This window comes from Syngnathus leptorhynchus, chromosome 9, assembly GCF_054491065.1.
Source record: "Syngnathus leptorhynchus isolate UIUO chromosome 9, UIUO_Slep, whole genome shotgun sequence".
NCBI lineage: Eukaryota > Metazoa > Chordata > Actinopteri > Syngnathiformes > Syngnathidae > Syngnathus > Syngnathus leptorhynchus.
In genome coordinates this window covers 13,643,289-13,669,478 of record NC_141203.1, presented here as the reverse complement: position 1 = coordinate 13,669,478, position 26,190 = coordinate 13,643,289, and the positions used below count along the sequence as shown (strand labels likewise).

Below are 26,190 nucleotides of genomic sequence, written 5' to 3'. Positions count from 1 at the left end.
AAGTCACCCTTGATCAATTGCATCACACCTCCCGAGCCAGCATTTCTTGACCAACGGGGACAAAATCTCCAGCAGAAGTGTCACCAATGCTTTTGATCGCAACGACATGAGACTTGGGAGTGTGGGAAAAGACGTGCACAGGAAATTCCAGCCAGCTTTGCTGCAGATCTGGTAACTTTATTGAACTTTTGTCCATCCGGATGACGGTATGTGTGTGTGTGTGTGTGTGTGTGGGGGGCTATCAAAGCACAGAGGCACGTGAGTAAGAGTGCAGTTTGAATAATCTAACAGGCACATTCTTGTCTGCTGACATGTGCAACTAACTACATTACACACACATGCACACACGGGTTGAAATGCAACTAACCAAATTCATTTGAGGCTTTGTAATCAGCAGGAACTTTCAAAAGCAGCCGGAAGCTAACATGTATTTATTTATTTATTTATTTAGGGATTATTTACATAGACAGGTGCGCTTCTTTTCAAATCCTTTTTCGGAAGTCGAACGAGCGGGGCGGGCAACAATCAAAGCATTTCCACAGCACATTTTACGCAGGTACAAGTGTGTTTAATTTCACACTTGGCGGGTGGGCCGACACTCCGGGGACGCAACTTTTGTTTGACGTACAAGCAATTAAAAAGTCCATTTTCCACAACGTCGCTGCACTATACAAATAAATGCAGTAGCATAGGGAATATATAAATATGGCGACGGGATATTTTCCTTTTTCATTCAGCATTATTATCCTTGGGTGTTTTATTGAAGAGAGTCGTGACTGTGGCAAAATGAGACCAATTGGCGCAGGCACTCCAAATGTGTTATGACGGAAGCTGAAGCGCTTCCAACATGGCCGTAAATCATGTCGAGGGGCGAGAAGGATGAAAAAAGTCGGCTAATGTCCTTTGCATTTCCAGGAAGCCTCGAGCCCACGACGCTCTTATCGGCTTGCCTCGCTTCACAGACGCACGAGATATACTGTGAGGAAACATAGCTAAAACTAAAGTCATGAGAAATCATTTGAATTCAGCAAATACTTGAAGATAGAATAAAGACAATGTCATTAAACGTGATGAATGGCCCCTCGCACCTCATTTTTCACAGCCAATCCTCAGTGTGATTATTCATTCATCTTTCAGAGGGCCTCAGCAAAACAATTTCTCGTCGCCCATCTGTCTTGTGTACCTGCTCTCCATTGGGGAATCCCCCTCTCAAAGTTTTTCCAATGATGACCCTGTAAATCAGCCAAAATGGCTGCTTCAACTCAAATCGACGGACGTTCACTTCCATTTTCAAACACGGCCTCTTTGGAAAGACACTACAGCTGCGATTTACCATGATCTTAATCATCCATTTTTATGTTGATCATTTTCCAATGAATCGATAAAACAAACAACCATTGCTTAAAAAACATGATTTCAAATCGACAGTGCAGAAAATAAATCCATATATTGTCTTTCAAAGTACAAGCAGATGTTTGCACTGGTTTAATTTGGACTCAACAGAAGATAACATCTTTTCGAACGGATTTTTTTTTTTATTATCTTAGTGTGTATACAGAACGTGTACTGCTTAGCACGTAAAATAATGACATCATCAAATTGCACAGAAGTTGCAATTCCGTGGACAGGAAGTGACTGACCATTTCTTGAACGCTATCGTCGTGCGCGCAGCCGTCACTTTAATCAAAGGGAAGTGCGCGCGCCCACACCGCAAGTTGACAAGCTTCGAGTGCGTCAACACAAGTTTCCCTTCTCCGCGTCCTAACTTGCCAGTCGCGACGGATCGGGACGGGCTGCCGGTTCTTCAGCACCACCACCAGCATCGAGTTATGCTTCCTTGCAACGACGACAAGCAGCGGCGGCGCCGGTGGCTTTTGTGCGTCTGCCTTTTGGGGACCTGCAGCGCAACCGCGCAAGGTAAGACGACACAAAACGTTTCCCCAAATTGTTTACCTTGCAATCCCTCAACCTGAAGCGACTCGGATGAGATGTAGTAGTTCAACGTGAGCGCGTTATAGTCAGTTAGCACACACACGGATTGTTCCAGCCATGTCAAGACACGTCCAAAGTCCACATCCACACACTCACGCAAAAAATATTATTGGGCCGGGCTGTTGTGCTGCCATATCAGGTCACAGAAATAGAACATTTCCTGTTATCCATAAAATATTTTTAAAAAAAGCCCGCACGATACCGGCAATCTTTCAAGGTATCGGTTTTTGCAAAGGATGCCGATGCCACCGCCGTCGATACTTTAGACAAATAAGTCTGTCTTACTAGTAGTTGGTGCTCCTTTGACACATTTGTGAATCACCGTGTGCGGCAGAAACACAGTAAAGTCTTTGTTCGTCATTATCTAGGATTATTTGAATTGGAATTGAAGCAAAACGTATCAATCTATTGTCGATGTCCTTTACCGTAATGAAACCGAAAGCTGTGCGCTCGTCGCCACGCAGTTTTTATGGCCAGACGTCGTCTGCATTCATTAGGTTGCTCCCTCGATGGATGCTGATCATGATGGGAATCGCCATGGACTCGGCTGGCCGGCCCTCTCTTATTTCTGGTCAAGCCTCGGGAATGCGCGCTTGTCATATTCTGTCTTTATTTACAAGAAGTAGCCAAATGAAAGCATCAAACATGAACACGCTTCACTGCCCAGCTAATGTTTTGCTTCTTCTGTTCATCTCCTGACACAAAATGGTCCTGCTCAGCCTAAATATGCAAAAGCAGCCTAATGAAATGGCCAGGCATTTAATAAATGTTAATGCCGATAATTAATTACTTATAATTAGAGAAAGAAATGAGGATAAATGTGCATCTGTTTGGGTTGTGCTTGGCAAAAAAAAAACCAAAAAAAAAAACAGAGTGCACCTTTCATGAAATGTGATCTGATCTTTCACGCTCGGAGCTCTGCGTGTTGGAGCTTTGCAGCGGTTCTTGTTGGGCGTGACACCGGTATTGTTGGCCAGATGATTAATGACGCATGACTGCATGCGATCTCAGGCAAATGCTTCTCTTATGTTTGCGCACGCACTCACTCACGCACGCACGCGTGCGGGCCGAATAGCAATCGGCGCCGTGGCGCCTTCGCCGTTGCTTTACTTTTACCGATTGCAAACTTGAAGCTGAGGACGCATTATCTCTATTTCTGGCACGAGTCCTATTTTGGGACCTTCCTATGGGTTCAGGAAGTGGTGACTGTCAAAGGATACGCAGCCAGTCAATGATAACAGCGAGCCTGTATTTCACTGGAAATGTCCGATGAGGGATTACTCGCGTATTTTGTGACAAGTGCGAATATCCGATCTTTCTGTTCCAGCGCACTTGTCAAATCGGCCGCACAATCGCAATGGAACGCATGGCGTGTGCGCGCGCACAGAGCCACGACTGCGTACGCTTTTCTCATTTGGCTCATTCGAAGTCCGTTTCAGCAGAGAGCTGCCATCACGTTGATTCTTCATCTCCACAAGTGTGCCTCCAAAAACGGGCGGATGATATTTGCAGTTGGCACACATGTGGCGGCGGTTGTTTACCTTTTGCAATAAGAACACAATAAGCCTCTTGCGGGAGGACAAAAAACAAACGGTTACATCTGATTTGACGTGAACATACGGCTCGACAAAGACCGTGGATCTACGCGCCATCAATCTCCTCCGCTCTGTGCCGTCTTTGCTCCCTCGCCGCTTCGGTCGCTGATTAAAAATGAATTCATCGCGCGCGCCTTGTCGTCGATTAACACGATTTGCCCGTGGCTCCCGAGTCTGTTGTGAGGTTTTAAATGATCAACGCGGTACAATCGACATCATGCATCAATTAAATGTGGTGTGAACCGGGGGTTGTCAATCGGTGGTCTGCGACCCGTGGCGGTATTACATGTGGTCCGCCAAATTGGAGATTGAAAATAATTAAAATTTTTCCAAAAAAGAAATGGATTTATTAATTAGACTTGATTTATTTTTCTGCTAATTTTGTGAGTATTTACCCATCCAAATCAGATTTTTATTTATTTACCTATCAATGCCAAAGGTTGTTGATGAAACCATCCATGGGTGGCAATTATATGATGGTGTTGAAAAGCGTGGCCTGGGGACAAGCTATGAGTCACCTCCAGCCCATTTGGTGACTCGCCTGAAGGAACTGTTCTGAGAAATTAGATCAACTGAGTCTTACGTGGCGGCCGCACCCTTTTTCGACAGTGACCAGGTGTTGCAATCTGACCCAACCTTAAACAAATACATTGATTGACCGGAAAAAAAAAGTTCATGCCAGTGAACTATGACTGAATTGAAAGTGATGTTTTTTGGTGGCCTGCTCTTCTATTGTACAGCGAGTCACTTGACTTCCTGTTACATCAAGACCCCTCCTGCATACGTACGAAAAGCTTCTTGTTCTTTGTGTGTGTTGCACGAAAACAACTCTTGGCAATCCTCTCGCATGTTCGCAGCGGGCCAAGAGACACAGATGAAAAGTGGGGGTGGCGGGGCATCAATGGGGCACGCTCCATTTTTCATACACTTGCGTTTTGTGAGGGCGAGGGAAGCTTTGATTTATTTTCAGGAGCGTGTACAAAACGGTATCCACAGATCAGATTCCAGGATGCCCCCCAAACACTGAGGTCACGTATTGAAGTCTGAGCGCTTGCGCTAATGCTGGTGGCTTTGCTCTCTCTCGCTAGCAACTTTGCAGGAAGGTAAAGTTCATCTCCTAACTTTTTGCGATGCTGCTTTAGGCTGCACGATGAAAAGCACCGTCTCAGCAAAAACACTCATCACGGAAGAAACTGAGGGACGATGCCGATGGCCACAACTTCTATTATAAATGGCTGAAACAGAAGCTGCTGATAAAAGTGGGAAAAAAAATACATTTAGTGCCCCAAAGCTTTCGTGATAAGGTGGAACCTCTATTACTATAGGATTCCATTTGATGATTTCTACGGACTAAATTGTGTCCCGTTCTTGACGTGACTCGGCCTTCATATGTCAGAATGGACACGTGCCTTCATTTTGCTTTTCAGAGGCCGGAGCCCCGACGGAGCTTTTCATCTTCAACGAGCTGTGCGCCATGAAGGCGGACCCGGGGCCTTGCCGCTCCTTGAAGAGCAACTACTTCTTCAACGTGGACACGGGCCGCTGTGAGCTCTTTGAGTACGGCGGCTGCGGAGGAAACGCCAACAACTTCGAAACGCCGGAGGCCTGCCAAGAAACCTGTCTGGTGTCGGGTGGGTGGCCCACCGTGGAATGTCATGTTGTCATCTGTGTGACTTTTGGTCGGTTTTGTCCACGGTGCCACTCCGGCTTTCTGCCTGTCTGTCTTGTTTTGGTAGAGGATAAAAACCCGTGCCATTTACCCGAAGCGGAAGGCCCCTGCCGCGGCCTGGTCACGCGTTTCTTCTTTGACAGCAGCAGTCAACGCTGCAAGCGCTTCTATTACGGCGGCTGCTTTGGCAACGCCAACAATTTCAGGAGCATCGGCGAGTGCCGGGCCAGATGTCAAAAACAAGGTACGTCCTCGATCATCTGACCAAACCTGTTGACAGCCAATCAACGTCAAACCAACGATTTAGAATTTTTGCTTTTTGTCTCATCTTGTCCTTTTGCACGCTTTGTGCTGATGTAGAAACCGCCACGGTCCAGAACAGTGCCAGAGAAACCATGGGTGTGCAGCCAACCTTAACTGGTAAGAGTTCAAGGATCTAAATGTGACATGGGATTCTTTTCGCTGTTACATCAAATTGCAGATTCCATCCCCCAAATATTTTGATCTGATTTCTCAGGTGAGCAGACAGTCATCATGAATCAGAATGTGGTGCAAACGAACAACACGGCTCCGGACCATTCGCAAGGTAACAAAACTGCAGAAAGACAAACAAATGCAAACCTTGAATTTTTGGGCTCCGGGAACCCTGACAAGAACTTCCAAACATTCCCACGGCCAGTCAAGTACTAGTCTTTTTTGTTGTTGTTGTTGTTTTTGATTGTCTCAATCACGTCAGACCTTTAAATTGACCCAAAGACAAAGAAGGATTCAAAAACATGAGCCAGCCAGCTCAGCGAGCCTTTTCTCTTGTGCAATTGATATGAAACACCGCCCTCTTGCGGCTATAACAAAACCTACATGCACAACCACAGTTCTTCTGCCTACTTTGAACTCATCAAACGTGACTGACGAATTTGTGACTTGATGAGCAGCACATTTACGTCTACATTTCTACATCTCCTTTTCAATGGATATGAAACACCGCCCTCTCGTGGCGGTAACAACACCTACATGCACAACCACAGTTCTTCTGCCTGCTTTCAATTTGGACTCACTCATCAAATGTGACTGGAGAATTTGTGACTTGATGAGCAGCACATTTACATTTCTATGACTTCAAAAATATTTTGCGCCCATCCCTCTTGGATGCTGCTCTTTCTTGTGGTTTTGTGCTTGATGACGTTCATGTTTCAAATTTGGGGCCCCGCCTCGGGGGAAATGCGAGCGCTCTTTACAGATCTGATCTTTACAGATGCGACGCTGCCAGATGCGTGCTCGGGTCCCGCAGAGAGAGGAACGTGCGACGGCAGCGTGCGTAGGTTTGCTTACCATGCCGAGACGAAGCGCTGTCACGAGTTCCTCTACAGCGGCTGCGGAGGCAACGGCAACAACTTCAAACACCGCCGGCAGTGCATCCGCAAGTGCATTAAAAGTCAAAAGGGTACGTCTTTTTTCTTTTCCTTGTTATAGGAGGATTGGTTACCTGGGCAATTGGGGCGAAGCTAAAGATAAAGCTGTTGCCCTGGAAACGCCGTAGCGCCGCTTACTCTACAGCTGTGACATATTTGTTGAGCTTTGGTGCCGTCCGACGGCCGAGTCAAAGAATGTCACGAGAAGAAATGTTTGCTTGTTTTAATTGGACCGACTTTTGTTTGTCTTTGGCAGGTGGTGGCGTGAAGATGATTCGAATAAGGAAGAAAAATATCCCCAACATTCTTCGGGGTTCCGTCTGAAGACGTTGGCCACACTTGCGCTGGCTTTGGCACGAATAAGCCGTATTCATCACCATGTAAAAAAAAAAAAAAAAAAAAAATCGTGTAGCTTTTGAGCTTGCTGTATATTTTTGATAAGAAACGCTTTGCTTTGTCCTGGACAAAAAGCACTTTTGTTTTGCCACTGTGATTAAATTCCAAAGATGTCATTCACATCAACATTCTGTGATCAGGCTGACGATGTTGTTTAAAGCCGCACAAGGGGGCAGTATTGTTTCATGATCCCGGCCGTGCTCTCGTTTCTCCAAGCATGTCTGCACCATCGCTTGAGTCAATTTTAAAAACGTCATGCAGTGTCAACCCAGGGCCAGACTGAGAATTGTTCCCAAATGTTTTGCTTTGCGCACCGATTGATGCCTATTTTTTTACTGAACATATAAAAGATAGCCTTTGCTGAGTTTTTGTTCTTGGCTTGTATTTTCCTTGTCTCGCGTGTAGTGGCGAATGTTAAAATTCGCATTTGTATTGGTGGTGACAGCAGACGTTGTACAGGCTTCAGTCAGCAGTTTGGATGCACTGACTCCACTTCCATCCACTTTTCCCTCCGAATGGTCGTCAAAGCTTGACGTTGCCAAAAATTGCTTTGGCAATGAAGTCTCGAATACCTGCCGCTTCCAGCCTGCATGGCAAAGTTCAAACACAAATGACTGACATCCTGCATCATTCCTTGAGCCTTTTTCCTGTTATGATTCACCCTTGGGAATGATGAGTATAAACAGCCATTCACGACATTCCGCTTTGGAATGGCTTTGAGATTTCATCGTACAAGACGCCCCATGCAGACAGATTCCATAAAGCGGCCGAAGAAAGTAACCAGACTCATATTCATGACTCAGGCCACTGTTTTTTTTTTTTTTAATTCAGATTATCTTGAAAAGCTCCAAAACCTCATTCCATAGGTTATTCTTTTTTTCTTTTTTTTTTTTACAACTGCAGTTGTCTCATGACTCTCATGATCAACGTGAAACGAGTCGAAACAAAACATTTAACTATTTATAAACTCATTTCCATTTTTGTTCTATATTAAATCACAATAAAATCCTCCGCGTTATGTGTGAATGAGCACAACCCCGTGCGTGCGCGCACGCAGATGCGCCGAGCTGAGTGTGACGTCACAGGAAGCGGTGGGCTGCTTCCCAACGCCAACCTGACAGCAGCAGCAGCAGCAGCAGCGGCGGCGGCAGCACACAGTCTTACTTTGCAGTGCTTCGTATGCATCTTGTCGATTTACTGCGACGACACGCAAGAGTGGACGGACGCCTTTGCTATTTGCCTCTTTGGAAGCAACCTCCGCGGTAAGACACGGTCGTAATTTGTGACGTGAGTGTGTGCGGTGTGTTTTTAAGCGGCGGCGGCGGGGTTATCGCGGTGATGCAGAGCGGAATGAATGCGCGGTTGCAGTTTGCTCAGCCGTGCGTGTTGATGCGTAATGCATAGATGGCACCAGCAAGCCAGCCCACCCGCCTCCTGTGCCGTGCCGTGCCGTGCTGTGCTGTGCCGTGCCGTGCCGTCGGTCCATTAGCAATCACGCCAACGACTAATAACAACATGGATGTGCCGGCAGGGTTTCCGTTCGGTTATGCATTCCTCTTTTAATGGTAAGTACCCCCTTCCCCCCCCCCCCCTTTTCCCCCGATCGACATGCGCACTGGTCGGCTGACAAATGGCAATCTGCTTTTGCTTCTGAACTCACGCGCTCTTTCTTCTCTTCGTGCATACTTTGGATCTCGTTGCCTGTTTGGTTTGATTTGATTGCAGCATCGCCAGATTGGAGCCAGTGCGAATATTTTGAAAGCGCGCGTCGCAACATTCAGTGCTTTTCCAGCTGGAGTGGGCGGGCGAGCCCCGAGCCAAATCCTTTGCTTCTTGTCGTGTGTTATCGGACCTGCGAAATCTGTCGCGTTTGTTCCATTATCGCTGTCACGAGTTGTTGTAAGTAGCTACCCGCGGCAAAACTCCAAGAAAACTACACGTATTTGAACTTGGAAGTTCTAAGTTGTTTGTTTGTACATTTTTCAAAACGTGAGCCGTTGGAGTTGATAGGTTATTGTTTTTCTTTAGTTATGCTTTACAATATGCAGACATTGGGAAATTCTATCATTGAGCAGTAAGCAGGCATTTGTAATCTGTTCCAGATACACTTGTGGCTCGGAAACACAAAGTTTGTCTCAACGTGTGCTTTGCTCAATCTCCAGTTGAACTATTTGGAATCTGGGGTCAAATTTGACTTTAGTCTTTTAAAAGACTAAGAATATGAAATAAATATCAGCTAAAAGAAATGTAAACAAAAGTTGGGAAACAAACAAATGTACTGGGGTCGGGGCGGTTCTGGGTGGCAGGCCACATATTTGCCTTAACTAGCTTTTTTTTAAATTTTTTTTTTTACTTGTGTCGTCACATTCGTATGGATGACGAAAATGCCAGCGCGCTCCATTTGCATGGTTAGCCATCGTAAGCGTTGGGATTTTAAGACTGGCGGATCAGATGCTTGATGTGCGAGGATTGTGAAGCTTTCAAACTTGCCAGTTGGGAGTCCTGCCAAATAGGGCTGGGATCCATGTGGCTCTGACATCTTTATGTGACCGGTCGGTGGGAATGGCTGGCAAACAGTCCCCCCCCCCCCCCCCCCCGGGTGTTTACAGCGCCAGTCTTGAAAAGAGCCAAGCACGGTGGTGCGCTCCAGACATGCCACCAAAGCCCTGCAGACCATCTCGGTGGATGCCTTCCCAAACACGCCATGGCGTTTACAAACTCTTGTCAGTGGAATCTCATTCAGCGTGCACACGACATTTTGCTGTCACGGGCCCGAAGCCGTGACACCTTGTGTCATGTTCCTGTGCCGAACAAACGTCCCAACCTGAACGAGGTCCGCTCAAAGCGTCACAATTCATTTCAGTCGGAGCCGAAAACTCCACTGCAGCGTTCTTGTGAATCTCTCCTTTTAATCCATTATTTTAATCCCCGCCGCTCATTTCCTTATCGTCGATCTAGCTTGCTTTTAATCGCTTTCGTCAGTCTTATTATTTGAAATGATTTGACGCAACGACAGTAAAACGATTCCACTTCCTCCGGCTCAAAGTGCACAAAGGAGCGACGGCACCGTTGCAGCGGTCGGTACCTTCAGCTTCAGTTTCAAAAAGCTTTTGAGGTAATATTTCCGCTCATCCATTATGAAGGACCGTGTTTTACGATCCCAGTTAATTTGGGCGCACGAGGTGCTTCACGGCCAGGGGGAGGGAGGGAGGGAGGCTTTGTTTGTGCGCGCCAAGTCTGCCCGCCCGCCCGCCCGCCGGCGGACAGTGCATGGAAAGAAACCGCCGCGGCCGCGCGTGCACTCTCTCAAAGTGTTCCGTGTTTGGGAGAGCTAAACAAAGCAGCCGGCCTGACACGGGCTTCCTGATTTACAGTGTGGGAGGGAAGGGTCACCTGGCAGAGAGCGCACAGAGAGGAAATGGCCCCCGGGGGCTTGGAGTGCATCTGTCCTCCAAAGGTGAACTTGCGGTGCCGCTTTGTTACCACGCGCTAACCTTTCAATCATTTGGAGCAAAGTATGAAAATGTTGCTTTGTGTATGGTCCAGCCACTTTTGCCTTTCCCGAGTATTTGGGAGGGCCGCTGGGTGTCTGCAGGTCACCTCTCGGTCGGGCTCCCAATTAGCTCCAAAGGCCCGTGCCTCGCTGTCATAACTGCTTTGAATTGCTTGATCGAGTCCATAGCACCGCTCGAGAGAAATCAGAACATTTGAGACGATTCTTACGTAAGCCCACCGAGGAACTTTTAGTTCTGAAGCAAAGCGCTCGGTTGGAGGTCCAGCGCGGTGGCCGACGGGGAGGTTTTCGCTTGCATTCCTTCAAATGGTTCCGGATCGGGACAAGTTCACTTGTCACTTGATGAAGAACCTTTGTATTAGCGCATATTTTTCATGGGAACATGAAGGGGGGGGGGGGGGGGTTTGTTCTGGCTCGCGGCGAGTTTTCACAGCCCCTACACAAACAGATGATAATAAAGCCCAAAGCTGCTGGATCAAATGAACAGATATCAACAAGATTGTCCTCATTTTTGACTCAATTCGATAGAATGTGGGGAAGGTCCACGTGAGCGGCTCCTCTTTGCTTTTGGAGCTCTCGCTAAAAGACGGACGGGCCCAAGTTAGAGGAATGAAGCCGCTTTTGCCAGCGGATCGCTGCGCGCCAGTAGGTGAGGCCATTTTCAACAAGGTGACGATGTGCGCAAAGTGCATCCAAACATTTAGATGAGCGCTCGGGCCAAGTGCCAGTAACATTGCAGGTGTCGCGCACGGCCCGGCCGGGGCCAACTTTATTTTTAAGCTGTGTATTTTTATCAAGCTATTTGTACAATTTTTCCCTTGCGCAGACAAGAGGCCCCTGGAACAGGATCGCCTCGTTATGAGAAAAGCCGCCAAAGTCATGGCCAGAAACAGAATATGGAAACATGCCTGCAGGGAAAGCGGCGTTCTCGTGGTGTACCTGCACGGAATGCGCGCGTCTTGACAACAGATGGACTGCAGCAATCGACACAGAAACCGCAAATCCTTTCACTTTTGCCAAACTCAACGGTAGCTACTTTGTGCCCGACGCTTATGTCGCTTTCCCGTGATTGTCGCCCTCTGCTTCATTGATTGAATTGATTGGCAAAGGGCGCTCTGGTTTGTGGCGCTACATTGACTCTTCATGCATGCAGTATGCTTTATGCGAAGCGTAGACCCGGCTCCTCAAGAGCTCCGCAGATAAGGCGTCAAGGGCCTTGATTGGCACTGAAAGGAAGCTCCGCCCTCACATCCGTGGGAATGTGTTTTCTTTTCCATGACATCTGGCGCCGTTGACACGAGGGTCCATTTCGTGTTTAGGGACATGTGTTAGTGTATAGATTTTGTGATGCTCAAATGTCCAGCTGATCCCAGGGGAAATGTCCTCAGGCTATATTTGGTATGGCTGACTGAGAGAGGAAAGGCTTCCAAGCTGATCCTTCCTGCTCGCCAGTTCCTCTTCAGTTCAAGCACTTTTCAAGCTTGAGGCCGCCTCCACTTTGCACTAACCACGGTGCGGTGGTTCTGTTTGCAGCCAAAACCGTGGGCAACCTCGATGACTCAGATTTGGTAATTGTTGCCCTTCATCAAGTGATACCCCAAATGCCGCCTAATGAACATGCAGATTCCAGCCAGATGGAGCGACAGCGGGAGTCACTGAGCGAGTTAGCCGCCGGTAACCGCAGATTAGCCGGGAGCCGCTGATTTGCGCTTGGCTTGAATTATCCATTTTCAAGTGCCCCTGTGGCTTTTTCCAACCTCAATTAGCACGTGGGACACTCGTCCATTGTTTGTTCATCTCAGCTCTGCAGCAACGCAAACATGAAATGCGCTGCTGCTGCAAACAAGACACGTTCTATTACAAGATGGGAGCGTTGAAAGTCTCTTGGCTTGTTTTAAAGCCGCCCCCGCCCGAGCTTTTACCTCATCTTGTCATTTTCAATCTTGTGTTCCAGATCCGCAGCTGCAAACTCCGTAAAATGCCCAACAGGAGGATGTCGAGCGCCGGCAGGAATGGACTCGTGGCACTTATGCTAACGTGTTCCCTCGCAACGGTATGGGTGCCTGCTCTCACACAACTAAGTGGAATTTTTTTTTTCTCAACATGTCAACCCTCAGGCTGTGTCTGATTTTGCTATTGCCAAAATACCCAGAACCCAACACTGTTTTTTGTCATTAGCATAAAATATCAACGAGGAGGGGGAGCGCAAAAGACCACCAAAGAGCACGAAAATGCTCATGTGGGGCCTGACCGCTGGTCAGATGAGCAACGTAGCATTTGTGTGCATTTGTCCTTGCAGCTGTGCGTTAGGGCAAGTTTGGAGGTCAACGAAAGCCAGCAGCAGCATCCGACCAACGTGTATCACGACATGGGCCTGACCAGGAACAAAATCGTCACGGCCCAGTTTGAGTGCTACCAGAAGATCCTGAAGGACAAGCCTTCGGACAAGCAAGGTAGCCAGCCGCCCGGCTGCCCGGCTGCCCGGCTGCCCGGCTAGAGGTTGACTGGCGGCGGAGGGCCGACTGCAGCGTTTGCTTGCCTTTTGTGCTTGCAGAGGCCTTGTGCAACCGCACCTGGGACGGCTGGTTGTGTTGGGACGACACCATGGCTGGCGTCACCTCCGAACAGCACTGCCCAGACTACTTTCAGGATTTCGATCCTTCGGGTGACTCACTCGTGCACCCCCCCCCTACCCAGTGTCCATTTGGGTTGAGCATGATGTATTTTGCTCTCCTCGTCTGCAGAAATGGTGACAAAGATCTGCTCGGCCAGCGGCCAGTGGTTCCTGCATCCTGAAAGCAACCGCACGTGGACCAACTACACGCGCTGCAACGAGCACACCAGCGAAGGCAGAGTGGTAAGAAGAAAATAAAAATCCACTCGGATGGGAAGGAACTAAGTGTTTGTCTGTGTTCCCCGCAGACAGCAATGAATCTCTTCTACTTGGCTCTCATCGGACACGGACTGTCGCTGACCTCCCTCTTTGTCTCTCTTGGAATATTCTTCCACTTCAAGTGCGTCATCGTTTCTTCACTGCGTCGTTCGCTCACGCGGATCTTGTGACCGAATCCTCGTTATGCCTCTCCCGACAGGAGTTTAAGTTGCCAGAGGATCACGCTGCACAAGAACCTCTTCTTCTCTTTTGTCCTCAACTCCGTCATCACCATCATTTGGTTGACAGCTGTGGCAAACAACCAGGAGCTGGTGCAGAGGAATCCAGTGAGTGAATCTTGACGGTCATTAGCTCCGCCCACTGAAGAATTGCAGCTGCTGCTGTGTTGCTTTGGCTCATTTCGCTGCTTCTCGAGAAGAAGCAAAAGCGCTGCACGCCAAATGTTTTTTTTGTTGCTTTTCCGGCTCAGACAAGCTGCAAAGTGTCGCAGTTCATTCATCTCTACCTCTTTGGCTGCAACTACTTCTGGATGCTGTGCGAGGGCATTTACCTGCACACCCTCATCGTGGTGGCCGTCTTTGCCGAGAAGCAGCACCTCATGTGGTACTATCTGCTCGGCTGGGGTACGTCGGCTCAGTAGGTCGTCATCGCGGCAACTAGAGAATTGACTGTTTGGATTTTTTTTATCAGGTTTCCCGCTCATTCCTGCTTCCATTCATGCCATTGCAAGAAGTTACTACTACAATGACAAGTAAGGGAACAAACGACGGACGTAGATGTTGCACGCTACTTGCTAGCCATTTATTTATTAGATGAAAAGAAATCTGTAAAAAAAATGCACGTAAAAATCCATACCACAAAAACACCCATAAAAATCCATATTAAAAAAGTCCATATTAAAAATCACAACAAAAACGTCCAGCTAGTATTGAATTTGCTTCAGTTCTGATGAGACGAGACGAAAATCCTGCCGGCAGGCTCTCTGGTTCATCCGCCACATGTCACATTAATCGTGAATTATCCGCCCCTCCCTCTCCTGTTGTCTTGTGCACATTAGCTGTTGGATCAGCTCCAAAACATCACTGCTCTACATCATCCACGGTCCCATCTGCGCTGCTCTCCTGGTAAGAACCTTTGTCAATTCTTCGGACGCTGATCAAAGGTCGCAGCTCATCCGCTTGCCCGCTCGCCACCTCCCTCAGGTCAACTTGTTCTTCCTGCTGAACATCGTGAGAGTGCTCATCACCAAGCTGAAGGTGACCCACCAAGCCGAGTCCAGTTTGTACATGAAGGCGGTGCGAGCCACACTCATCCTGGTGCCGCTGCTGGGCATCCAGTACGTGTTGCTCCCCTACAAGCCGGACGGACGCGTTTCCTCCGAGATCTATGACTACATCATGCACATTCTCATGCACTACCAGGTGAGCGCCGTTTCGCTCTTTCTTGTCATGCCGTCGACATTTTTGAAGGAAGACGAGTTTTATTTATTTCCATTTTTTTTGTTTTAATTTGTATTTTTCTGTATTTATTTTTCTATTTTTATTGAATTAAGTTATTCATTCATTTTTGTATTGCTGCGGTCGCGGGCAGTGGGAAGGAAGGTAGAAATGGCGCACAAGTGTTGACATGGGCGGGCGGGCGGGCGGGCGGGCTCCGTCCGGGCTGCCGGGCCGACTTGCTATCTGATGGCCGCGAGCGCTTCCAGGATGGGCAAGGCGCCGCAGGAAGCAAGAGGCCTAAACAAACTGGCCACAAGTTTGGGGCCCCGATTTTGATGGTTATCGCGTCCGACCGCCCTCACGGCCTTTTCCTTTGTTTGCTTGACAGGGTCTGCTGGTAGCCACCATCTTCTGCTTCTTCAACGGAGAAGTAAGACTTGGTTCCTTCTTTGTATTGGATCCAAATGTCACGTCCACGCGAGACGCTCGCTCGCCCATTTTGGATGGGCCGATAATCCTGCCTTTTCTCCCGTAAGGTCCAAGCGGTGTTACGGAGACACTGGAACCAGTACAACCTGCAGTTCGGCAGCGGCGCCGGGAACCACTCGGACGCCCTGCGCTCGGCGTCCTACACGGCTTCGTCCATCACCGAGGTGCAGGGTTGCTACAGCATCGACGGCCACTCAGAGCACATGAACGGCAAAGGGTGCCACGACGCCGACGCGTCCATCCTCAGGTCGGAAAACCCCTTCGCCTGAGAAGACGGGCGGGCGGGCAATGCCTTTGAGCTGGCTCATGCCAAAGTGACAAGACCCTCTTGGAATCACAGTTTCTTCTCCTTTTCCCAGCAACTGAATCACCAGAATCGTATTTCAGGGTTTCCAATGAAGCTTGGGAATCCCTGGCATCGGTTTCAAAATGGCTGCACGTGCCTCTTATCAGCGGACAAAGTCTCGACGACAGGAAGTCGGCCATTTAGGAGACATTTCTCAGCCCGTATTTTGAAGGACTTGAAGTGTGGCCAATGTGAAGAAATGAGCCCGAATGAGCAGGCCTTCCGAGACGACACGCTAGTTTCCTGTGATCTTCGAGACTGACTTTGACTCTGTTTCTGTCCAATAGCTTTTCCAACACGACACGGCACATATCTTCCGTGCTCACCTCCAGATTTTGTGCCACAGCAAGTGGAACGTATGCCTCCTGATGATTTTTTTTCCGTCATAACAGGATGCGTGAAAAAGTCCAAATTGAACAGGAAGTCGGCCATTTTGGCAACATTTCTCTGCTTGTACAGCGATCGCCTTTGCAGCCCAAAACGGGTTAAGGTTGGTTCGGCCCAATTGGTTTCGAGGCTGCGCCATGAAGATGAGCTTTAGCTTTATTCCCCCTCCCCTCACTTACAAAGCACGGATGCTCCGTGTAACTATTTTTTCCCCACCATCTTAATTTATCCATTATTATTCCTGTTGATTCTGAAAATATTTATTTGCGCTGTTGATAAGCTTTCTTTTTGCGTCGGTCCAATTCTCATATGCGTACGTACCTCGTATTCCTCTAGCCACATTTGAAAAGCATTCGAGCTTTCTCTTTCTGAAGAAGAGGCGGAGCCAGAGCTCCTGCTAACACTGGAAAGGGGGGGGGCGGGGTCAAGCATTGAAATGAGCAAAAGTTTGTCATTTGACTGTTATCGTTGCACACCGCTACAGTGCCGTATGATGAAGAAATGAGTTTCATGTAGTACGTATATAGCTCATTTTGTCGACTTCAATCATTGGAATGAACGTGATTGCCAAGGGCAGGTTTTATGAGGTTCTGGCATCCGAATGAAAAATGTTTCTCAACCTCAAGTTGTAAATAGCTCATTCAACGTTTTTTTGAATGATTATTCTTATCATTACTTTGGACGCAATTGTTGTGCGTGCAAAACCACCGTATGAATGCAAATATCGGACCCCTCCAACTTTGAGCCAACTTTGAGGTTGGAGCCAATTTTTGGGCACATGTTGACATTTGGCCAACTGATCATCGCTGAAAGTTTCCATCTTGAGAAAGGTCGCAATCTGCCAAAGAATGCTGATTGGTTGGTTGCGAAACATTGCAATTTGATTGACGATGATGTGGTCATCGATTTATTTTGCAACCACCTTCAGGTCGTCGAGCTCCACTCTAGTTCTGCTGTTTTGAATGTAACAAATTCTGTGACGTGGACAAAGCAACTATATTTGCATTCAATGTCTATTTTTATGAATATTCCACTGAAGTGAACGACGTGACGTGGCCGTCGTGTCAAAGGCAGCACTTGTTTGTCTGCAAGCTTTGTTTTGCTTCTCGAGTTCATTGTGAAGAAATATAACTCGGCGCCTCTTTCTTACACTGCCCTAATAAAGGCGAACCACCATTTCCGTATAGCGTTGGCGTTATTGTCCGTGTTGTCGTCGGGCATTCGGGCCCACTCGTGCACAATCTCCAAATGAAGCACACGTGATATTTTTGTTCCCTTTCCCAAATGACCAAAGCAGTTCACGCTGAATAAAACGTTTTGCTCTTCAACAATTAGTTTGGTGATTTTGTCGAATAAAACTATCCTAGCCAGTTTTGAAGTCCTTTGAGAGTCGATGGTGACCAAAGTATCACGTACCATAAAAGCAGCACTCTTTCACGTGAACAGGGATATTGCTTGGTTCTAAACTAGGCTCCGAGTTTCAAAGTATGGTTGAAAACAATGGCGAGCGTTTCATATTCAGATTTCAAATAGAAGCTATCAAATCCAAATATACAAAGACTGTAGGTGTGTTCATTTCAACGTGTCCTCTGCGCTTTGGAAAGAAACACTCTGTGTCAGCAACTGGCAGCTTTTTGTTTTGCTTTTTGAGCTTGTGAAAGTGCTTTGCTGCTGCGTCGACATCCAGCTCCAGGAGATTCCAGGAAGCAGCGAGAGGAGAGCAGGAGAGCTGCTGATGACAAACGTGTCCTGACATGAGCTGGACAAAGAACACGAACAGACGCACGCACGCTCGCTCGCTCGCTCGCTCGCTCACTCACTCACTCACTCGCTCACTCACTCACTCACTCACTCACTCACTCACTCACTCACTCACTCACTCACTCACTCACTCACTCACTCACTCACTCACTCACTCACTCCTTTGTGCAGCAATCGGGAACTTTTTGTAACGTGGACTTTAAAGAGGATTTTGTAACGTTTCAAGCTGTCATTCATCAAGCGCTCCATCACCAAGCGGGGCATTCGGAAGAGGAAGACGCGCGCGGGCCGGGCCGCCTGTTTGTGGAGCCGAGCGGTCGGGACGCCCGATCGGGAGACCAAGTCCGGCCGCCGCTATCGCTCAAGGAAACGTCTGGCTGGCCCGCTAATGACCGAGAGGCTCCGACGCGCGGACGTCTTCCTGCGATTGTCATCCCTATTTTCAACATTTGCTTGAGCTCCTCCGCTCAGCCGCTCCGTCAAGCAGTGCCCACTTGGAGAAAAACACATTAGCAAAGTCAACAGTCGGGAGAAAGGGTGCAGCCGCCTCGGTCTTGAGTGACAAAGAGCGCCAGCGTCCTTGAACCTTTGTGGTCTGGGGTTCTAGTGTTGGCTCGTGAGTGAACGATTCGTTGAAAAGAACAGTGAACGAGAGTGATTTAACTGCTTTATATGACAATACGTATGTGTATTACGTTGTTATATGAGTTGGTGTCCCCCAAAATAACAAATGTCATCATAACGGATTTTTTTCTACCTTTTATTCAAACACAAACATATTCGGTATATTAACGCCATCAACTACAATCCAACAAATACAAAATTAAAACATCAATGTCGGCATAACGTGTGTCGGCTGGCATAGCAGCAACGCTGTATGTCACTCACTCCTGAATCTTTGCGAACGAGCCTGAAAATTGCGGTGTACCTAATGGAGTGTCCAAATTACGTCACAGATCAACCAGCCAATCAGAAAGAGGGGGGTTGTTTGGGTGTGGCACTTTTCACTTTCATTTAAATTTTGACCATGATTTTTCCCTAATGAAGTGGCCTGTGATTAGGTACACCTGAAATTGGCGGTGTACCTAATGGAGTGTCCGAGTGACGTCACCGATCAACCAGCCAATCAGAAAGTGGGGGGTTGTTTGGGTGTGGCACTTTTCACTTTCATTTAAATTTTGACCGTGATTTTTCCCTAATGAAGTGGCCTGTGATTAGGTACACCTGAAAATGGCGGTGTACCTAATGGAGTGTCCGAGTGACGTCACCGATCAACCAGCCAATCAGAAAGTGGGGGGTTGTTTGGGTGTGGCACTTTTCACTTTCATTTAAATTTTGACCGTGATTTTTCCCTAATGAAGTGGCCTGTGATTAGGTACACCTGAAAATGGCGGTGTACCTAATGGAGTGTCCGAGTGACGTCACCGATCAACCAGCCAATCAGAAAGTGGGGGGTTGTTTGGGTGTGGCACTTTTCACTTTCATTTAAATTTTGACCGTGATTTTTCCCTAATGAAGTGGCCTGTGATTAGGTACACCTGAAAATGGCGGTGTACCTAATGGAGTGTCCGAGTGACGTCACCGATCAACCAGCCAATCAGAAAGTGGGGGGTTGTTTGGGTGTGGCACTTTTCACTTTCATTTAAATTTTGACCGTGATTTTTCCCTAATGAAGTGGCCTGTGATTAGGTACACCTGAAAATGGCGGTGTACCTAATGGAGTGTCCGAGTAACGTCACCGATCAACCAGCCAATCAGAAAGTGGGGGGTTGTTTGGGTGTGGCACTTTTCACTTTCATTTAAATTTTGACCGTGATTTTTCCCTAATGAAGTGGCCTGTGATTAGGTACACCTGAAAATGGCGGTGTACCTAATGGAGTGTCCAAGTGACGTCACCGATCAACCAGCCAATCAGAAAGTGGGGGGTTGTTTGGGTGTGGCACTTTTCACTTTCATTTAAATTTTGACCGTGATTTTTCCCTAATGAAGTGGCCTGTGATTAGGTACACCTGAAAATGGCGGTGTACCTAATAGAGTGTCCGAGTGACGTCACAGATAAACAGCCAATCAGAAAGAGGGGGGTTGTTTGGGTGTGGCACTTTTCACTTTCATTTAAATTTTGACCATGATTTTTCCCTAATGAAGTGGCCGGTGATTAGGTACACCTGAAAATGGCGGTGTACCTAATGGAGTGTCCGAGTGACGTCACCGATCAACCAGCCAATCAGAAAGTGGGGGGTTGTTTGGGTGTGGCACTTTTCACTTTCATTTAAATTTTGACCGTGATTTTTCCCTAATGAAGTGGCCTGTGATTAGGTACACCTGAAAATGGCAGTGTACCTAATGGAGTGTCCGAGTGACGTCACCGATCAACCAGCCAATCAGAAAGTGGGGGGTTGTTTGGGTGTGGCACTTTTCACTTTCATTTAAATTTTGACCGTGATTTTTCCCTAATGAAGTGGCCTGTGATTAGGTTCACCTGAAAATGGCGGTGTACCTAATAGAGTGTCCGAGTGACGTCACAGATAAACAGCCAATCAGAAAGAGGGGGGTTGTTTGGGTGTGGCACTTTTCACTTTCATTTAAATCTTGACCATGATTTTTCCCTAATGAAGTGGCCTGTGATTAGGTACACCTGAAAATGGCGGTGTACCTAATGGAGTGTCCGAGTGACGTCACCGATCAACCAGCCAATCAGAAAGTGGGGGGTTGTTTGGGTGTGGCACTTTTCACTTTCATTTAAATTTTGACCATGATTTTTCCCTAATGAAGTGGCCTGTGATTAGGTACACCTGAAAATGGCGGTGTACCTAATGGAGTGTCCGAGTGACGTCACCGATCAACCAGCCAATCAGAAAGTGGGGGGTTGTTTGGGTGTGGCACTTTTCACTTTCATTTAAATTTTGACCGTGATTTTTCCCTAATGAAGTGGCCTGTGATTAGGTACACCTGAAAATGGCAGTGTACCTAATGGAGTGTCCGAGTGACGTCACCGATCAACCAGCCAATCAGAAAGTGGGGGGTTGTTTGGGTGTGGCACTTTTCACTTTCATTTAAATTTTGACCGTGATTTTTCCCTAATGAAGTGGCCTGTGATTAGGTACACCTGAAAATGGCAGTGTACCTAATGGAGTGTCCGAGTGACGTCACCGATCAACCAGCCAATCAGAAAGTGGGGGGTTGTTTGGGTGTGGCACTTTTCACTTTCATTTAAATTTTGACCGTGATTTTTCCCTAATGAAGTGGCCTGTGATTAGGTACACCTGAAAATGGCGGTGTACCTAATGGAGTGTCCGAGTGACGTCACCGATCAACCAGCCAATCAGAAAGTGGGGGGTTGTTTGGGTGTGGCACTTTTCACTTTCATTTAAATTTTGACCGTGATTTTTCCCTAATGAAGTGGCCTGTGATTAGGTACACCTGAAAATGGCGGTGTACCTAATGGAGTGTCCGAGTGACGTCACCGATCAACCAGCCAATCAGAAAGTGGGGGGTTGTTTGGGTGTGGCACTTTTCACTTTCATTTAAATTTTGACCGTGATTTTTCCCTAATGAAGTGGCCTGTGATTAGGTACACCTGAAAATGGCGGTGTACCTAATGGAGTGTCCGAGTGACGTCACAGATCAAACAGCCAATCAGAAAGAGGGGGGTTGTTTGGGTGTGGCACTTTTCACTTTCATTTAAATTTTGACCATGATTTTTCCCTAATGAAGTGGCCAGTGATTAGGTACACCTGAAAATGGCGGTGTACCTAATGGAGTGTCCGAGTGACGTCACCGATCAACCAGCCAATCAGAAAGTGGGGGGTTGTTTGGGTGTGGCACTTTTCACTTTCATTTAAATTTTGACCGTGATTTTTCCCTAATGAAGTGGCCTGTGATTAGGTACACCTGAAAATGGCGGTGTACCTAATAGCGTGTCCGAGTGACGTCACAGATCCAACAGCCAATCAGAAAGTAGGGGTGATGGCGGGTGTGGTATTTTTCACTTTCACTTAAGCTTTTTCCCTAATGAAGTGGCCTGTGATTAGGTACAGCTGAAAATGGCAGTGTACCTAATAGCGTGTCCGAGTGACGTCACAGATCAAACAGCAAATCAGGAGGTGAGGGTGAGTGTGGCAAAAAAACGGATCAGTGTGTATATGGGTGGGGGGGGGGGCGATTTGTTTGAACGAATCTTTTGAGTGAACTGATTCTAAAGATTCACTTCACTTAAAAGAACTGGAATGCACATCACCATTTTGATCCATGCCCTGGGGGAGAAGAGAATCATTTGGTGATCTAACCCTCCAATTCCAACCCTTAATGCTGAGTACCAAGCAGGGAGGTAATGGCATTTTGAAACTCTTTGAAATGACCTCTCCGGGGTTTGAACCCAAAACATTCCAGTCTCAGGGCGGACACTCTACCACTAGGCCACTGAGCTGGTGAATGAATAGCTAACGTCCAATAATTCCTGATCCTGGAGCTATTTAGAAAAAAAATATGATGGGAGGCATAAAATGTGTCCTTCAAACTCTGTGTGGCAATCTGTCTGATTCGGAAATGCGAATAAGCCATCCATCCATCCATCCATCCATCCATCCATCCATCCATCCATCCATCCATCCATCCATCCATCCATCCATCCATCCATCGTCCCCTAAGCGCACTGAACGGGGAGCTTTGCGCTAACGTGAGGATGTACAGTGGCGCTTCTAAAAATAGACGGTAAGTTCTTTTGTCCTGTGAGTTTCCAACACGGCGGTGGCGCAGATGAGTCATCACAACAATGAGTCACGTGACCTGCGAGCCCACTTGGAGTGGCAGTCAACTGGCACAAAATAACGTTTGCTGGATGGACCATTGCGTAACGTCCGCCCACGGATGACGTCTTGAACGCGGCCTTCGTCGGGGAGAGCCCCGATGATGTCACCGTTGGCTGGACTTCAGTTGTCGAGAAGCAAGCGCATCGTCGTCACTGTCGAGTGAAAATGTCCACATTTGCTGAACATGGCCTCATTCTTTTTTTATTTAAATAAAGAAGAAGAATAAATGAACGACAGCAATATATTGTGTCATGCAGAAGGATTTTTTTTCTAAAGGTCATTTCATCCAAATATTTCCTTTTTGGCCATTGTATATAACATGAATTCAACGGAAAGATTCAACGGATAACTTGTCTTGACATGACTCCTTCAGTAAAATATTTGAAGCTCCTTAATGCATCACTCCTCCCTATCTGGAGCCACAACAACAACAACAAGAAAGCAAAACAATGAAATGCAGATGATGCTCATCTGGAGTTGGGACCTCATCAGATTACACTTGAAAGTCTCGCTTCTGGCCTCTCGCAGAGATTAACAACTACGCCGGGACGAATGTCATGAAGACGATGTCGATGCGTGGCGCTCTGGTGTTTATTGCAATCTGTTTCCCGTTAATAAACGATAAGACTGAAGGACGGGAGGCCAAAGCACGAGGAGACGACGTGGCGCAGTTGCTCCGGAGACCCGAGATTGCCGGCGAGATGATATTCATTAGACCCGTGTCATTTCTTAAAACTAGGCTAAGGGTTTCAAAAGCCCGTAGCCTAGTTTGAAACCCCTTGCATGTTGTTATGTTTATGTTGGCTGATGACATCCAAAGGATGGAGTCCACGAAGGAAGGAAGTCACGGTGCCGACTGTCTCCCATCCGAGGTAATGGAGATTCCCCTGCCTTCGACAATCCAATTACCAAATCAAATTAGAAAAGCTCCTACTTGATGGTGCTGTCAATGTTTCCATAATGCCGTCAAGTCAAAGGATGGGACAGTCAAGTCGCCGGAAAGAAAAAGTGCAGGAAACATTTGACACGGGACGCTTTCTAAAAATATTCAATCAAAGAAAAAGAAATCAAATAAAACATATTTTTGCGAGTGTAGACTGTAATCTTTTTTTGAATGAAGGTGCAATGTTACAAAAAAAAAAATCAACTTTCCACTTGGCCATGCATGTAATTCACACGGTGGAAGCTCAGCTAAGCCCCTCGGATCTGATAGCGGATGACATTTTTAGCAGATAATTTGTCACCCAGTTCTGCAAAGGAAAGGGTCCAGGCCTCGCATGAAGAACAACACACCCAAATCAATCCCAGATGCAAGCACTCAAGCCAATGTACTACGGACGTCGGTAGAACGAGGGGGGGAGAAAATGGCACAGTTTGACTGGCTGGTGAACTTGAGGCTCGCAGAACAGCTGATGACCTCCCTCCCTCCTTCCCTCCTTCCCTCCCACCCTCCCTCCTCTCCTCGCATATGTTTGCTGAACCTTTTTGTCACGCCGCTTCCTGTCAAGCCTTTGGCTGGAGGAAGAACACGTTCCACGCTGCACAATACCAAGAACAAAAGGGCACGGCGGCGGATCCGGGAAGGCTTTGGATTTGTTTACAAGACAAGATGTATTAATATCACGCGGCGGAATGATTTGAACCATTCCCGGCTATTTTTTACGTACGGATTAAACAATACCACGTCGGATGTATGAATCATTGGGGGAGGGCAAACAATAAAAGCACCACTGGCCGCAAATCTGTGAGGGGTCACTTCTATTTCGAGGAAAAAGATGATATTGTGTGTTGATTTTCATCCGTCGCACTCTCTGACAAGTTAAATGAATGTTTTGTGGCCACGTTCCTAAATGGCTGGAGGCTGAATATTGATCCCTGAGGTACTTTTGCATGTCAAACACAAAGAGTGTGGAATCTGGGGAATATTATTTCAACAAGCCTGTGCTCAGTGAGCAAAGTGTTGCATCAACAGTGTGAAAACGCTTGGGCGGATTAGAAAGATCTCAACAATATTGCTTTTTTTTTTCCCCTTTCTTTCTCATCATCAACAAAAGCAGCTGCCACATGTGTTATCCAGCGACCCGGAGTGAGGAAGAGGAAGGAAGTGGCGTTGTTATGATTCGGCCGATCTTGGGCAAAGGTTACAAGTGGGTCAGAGATGACAGGGACGCACGCCATTGCTCAGGATGCCTTTTGGAGCGCAACGTGGCTCTTCAGGCTCTCCCGAGACTGGTGGCCAGATGAAGGCGGGGCACACGACGACATTTGAAAGGAGACTTAATAATGCATACTCAACCTCATTCTGTCCGACTGCATTTCCAATACACGTCCGTCTCGGTACCGGGAGTGGAAGCCGACCCATCCCGACATCTGCTGCGACTTCTGGTCATGGTTTCATCTGGGAGGTTATTTGACCCGGGAAGCCCAATTCTTGCGTCTCTCTCTCTCTCTCTCTCTCTCTCTTTGGCTCTCTCTTTCTCTCTCGTTATCCATCTGTCTCGCTATCTATTTGTCTGTCTCTCTCGGCCCGGCTGTGCTCGCAACGCCATGGCAGGCAGCAGTAGAACGCAGAAGGATCGCTTTGGAAGCAAAGGCTGAGTGGGCCGGTCAAGAGGCGGACATGCTTTACGAGCGCCGAGCGTTGGCCAACAGCGTTACGTAAGAAGCGAGCGGCATTTGCGCACCAGGTGTTGACGATGAAAACAGACAGACAGGAGAGGAGCAACGGGCTTGCAAAAACACAACGCGAGTTGCGCTTCGGCCCCGGGGAAGAAAATGTTGAGGGGGAAGGCAGGGGGAAATGCAAATAAAACACGCAATGGCTGGCTGGCTCTCACTTTCTTCCCCTTCGACTCGGTTCTGACTTAATGGATGAAATTTGCATCACATTCAAGGTGCTCGCCGGCCACGATTGCGTTACAGAGCGCTAAGGATAGACCCCCCCCGCCCCCCCCCCCCCGACCCCCTCGTCTTCCTGACCGCGCCACGACCCCGACCGAGATGATTTGCTTCAATTAAGCTGACATTTCAACATTTGCCGCAGTCTCCCGTCACATCGAATCCTGCGGCCGGCCGCACGTTTACGCTTCCCAATTAGCGGTCGGGCCTTTTGGCCGTTTGATACGCGGATCCGAGCGCTTTCCATCAGCCATTTCACCTTCAAGCAAACGCGTCCAAAAAAGTCCGAGCCTTATCTGTCGGCATACAGGTGGCAAAGCGCAAACACGGCGGGCGACTCAAACACATTCATCCGGCGTGCTTCCTTTTATTTGCACAGCTGAGGCCCGGGTCACCTTCGCCACAGGCCAGAGACCTCGCCGGCTGATCCGCATGGCGGCCATTCGTCTGATTGGGCCATTACAAATTTCTGCAGCTCTGAAAAATGAAAACACCTTTTGTTATCATGTCTGAATTCATCTGATTGAAAATTAAAACGCCCGTCCCCCTTAATTCCCAAACACATTGAAAACAAGTAGATGTGGAGCTCAATCT

The 26,190-nt window shown here is 47.7% G+C and overlaps 2 protein-coding genes across 5 annotated transcripts; both read left to right on the top strand.

Annotated features, from left to right (window-relative positions):
- The first annotated feature begins 1,661 nt into the window (after positions 1-1,661).
- tfpia (tissue factor pathway inhibitor a) lies at positions 1,662-7,589 on the top strand. The gene is made up of 7 exons (XM_085920584.1): positions 1,662-1,917; positions 5,015-5,218; positions 5,324-5,500; positions 5,617-5,676; positions 5,774-5,842; positions 6,509-6,697; positions 6,922-7,589. Exons 1-7 carry the CDS (start codon positions 1,830-1,832, stop codon positions 6,987-6,989), a joined length of 855 nt encoding a protein of 284 aa, XP_085776710.1. The 5' UTR covers positions 1,662-1,829; the 3' UTR covers positions 6,990-7,589.
- A 555-nt stretch (positions 7,590-8,144) lies between these two features.
- LOC147051408 (calcitonin gene-related peptide type 1 receptor) lies at positions 8,145-15,902 on the top strand. 4 transcript variants are annotated; one of them, XM_085920838.1, is made up of 13 exons: positions 8,430-8,626; positions 12,530-12,628; positions 12,875-13,028; positions 13,130-13,240; positions 13,320-13,432; positions 13,498-13,589; positions 13,668-13,794; positions 13,938-14,091; positions 14,159-14,219; positions 14,526-14,889; positions 15,296-15,337; positions 15,444-15,643; positions 15,756-15,902. In XM_085920838.1, the coding sequence occupies exons 1-13, from the start codon at positions 8,624-8,626 to the stop codon at positions 15,760-15,762; spliced, it is 1,527 nt and encodes a 508-aa protein (XP_085776964.1). In that variant the 5' UTR covers positions 8,430-8,623; the 3' UTR covers positions 15,763-15,902. The 4 variants fall into 4 exon arrangements, with proteins under 4 accessions (XP_085776965.1, XP_085776964.1, XP_085776962.1 ...); XM_085920840.1 differs by having other exon boundaries at positions 8,436-8,626; positions 14,526-14,592; positions 14,671-14,889; positions 15,444-15,898; XM_085920839.1 differs by lacking the exon at positions 8,430-8,626 and adding an exon at positions 8,145-8,323 and having other exon boundaries at positions 15,444-15,898.
- The last annotated feature ends 10,288 nt before the right edge of the window (positions 15,903-26,190 follow it).

Excerpts from the sequence above, each read along its gene's own strand:
- tfpia (XM_085920584.1), top strand. The coding sequence starts at position 1,830 with ATGCTTCCTTGCAACGACGACAAGCAGCGGCGGCGCCGGTGGCTTTTG. Across the intron at positions 1,918-5,014 it reads CTGCAGCGCAACCGCGCAAG|AGGCCGGAGCCCCGACGGAG; the intron begins GTAAGACGACAC and ends TTTGCTTTTCAG. Across the intron at positions 5,501-5,616 it reads GGCCAGATGTCAAAAACAAG|AAACCGCCACGGTCCAGAAC; the intron begins GTACGTCCTCGA and ends GTGCTGATGTAG.
- LOC147051408 (XM_085920836.1), top strand. Across the intron at positions 13,795-13,937 it reads AGCTGGTGCAGAGGAATCCA|ACAAGCTGCAAAGTGTCGCA; the intron begins GTGAGTGAATCT and ends TTTCCGGCTCAG. Across the intron at positions 14,220-14,525 it reads AGTTACTACTACAATGACAA|CTGTTGGATCAGCTCCAAAA; the intron begins GTAAGGGAACAA and ends TGTGCACATTAG.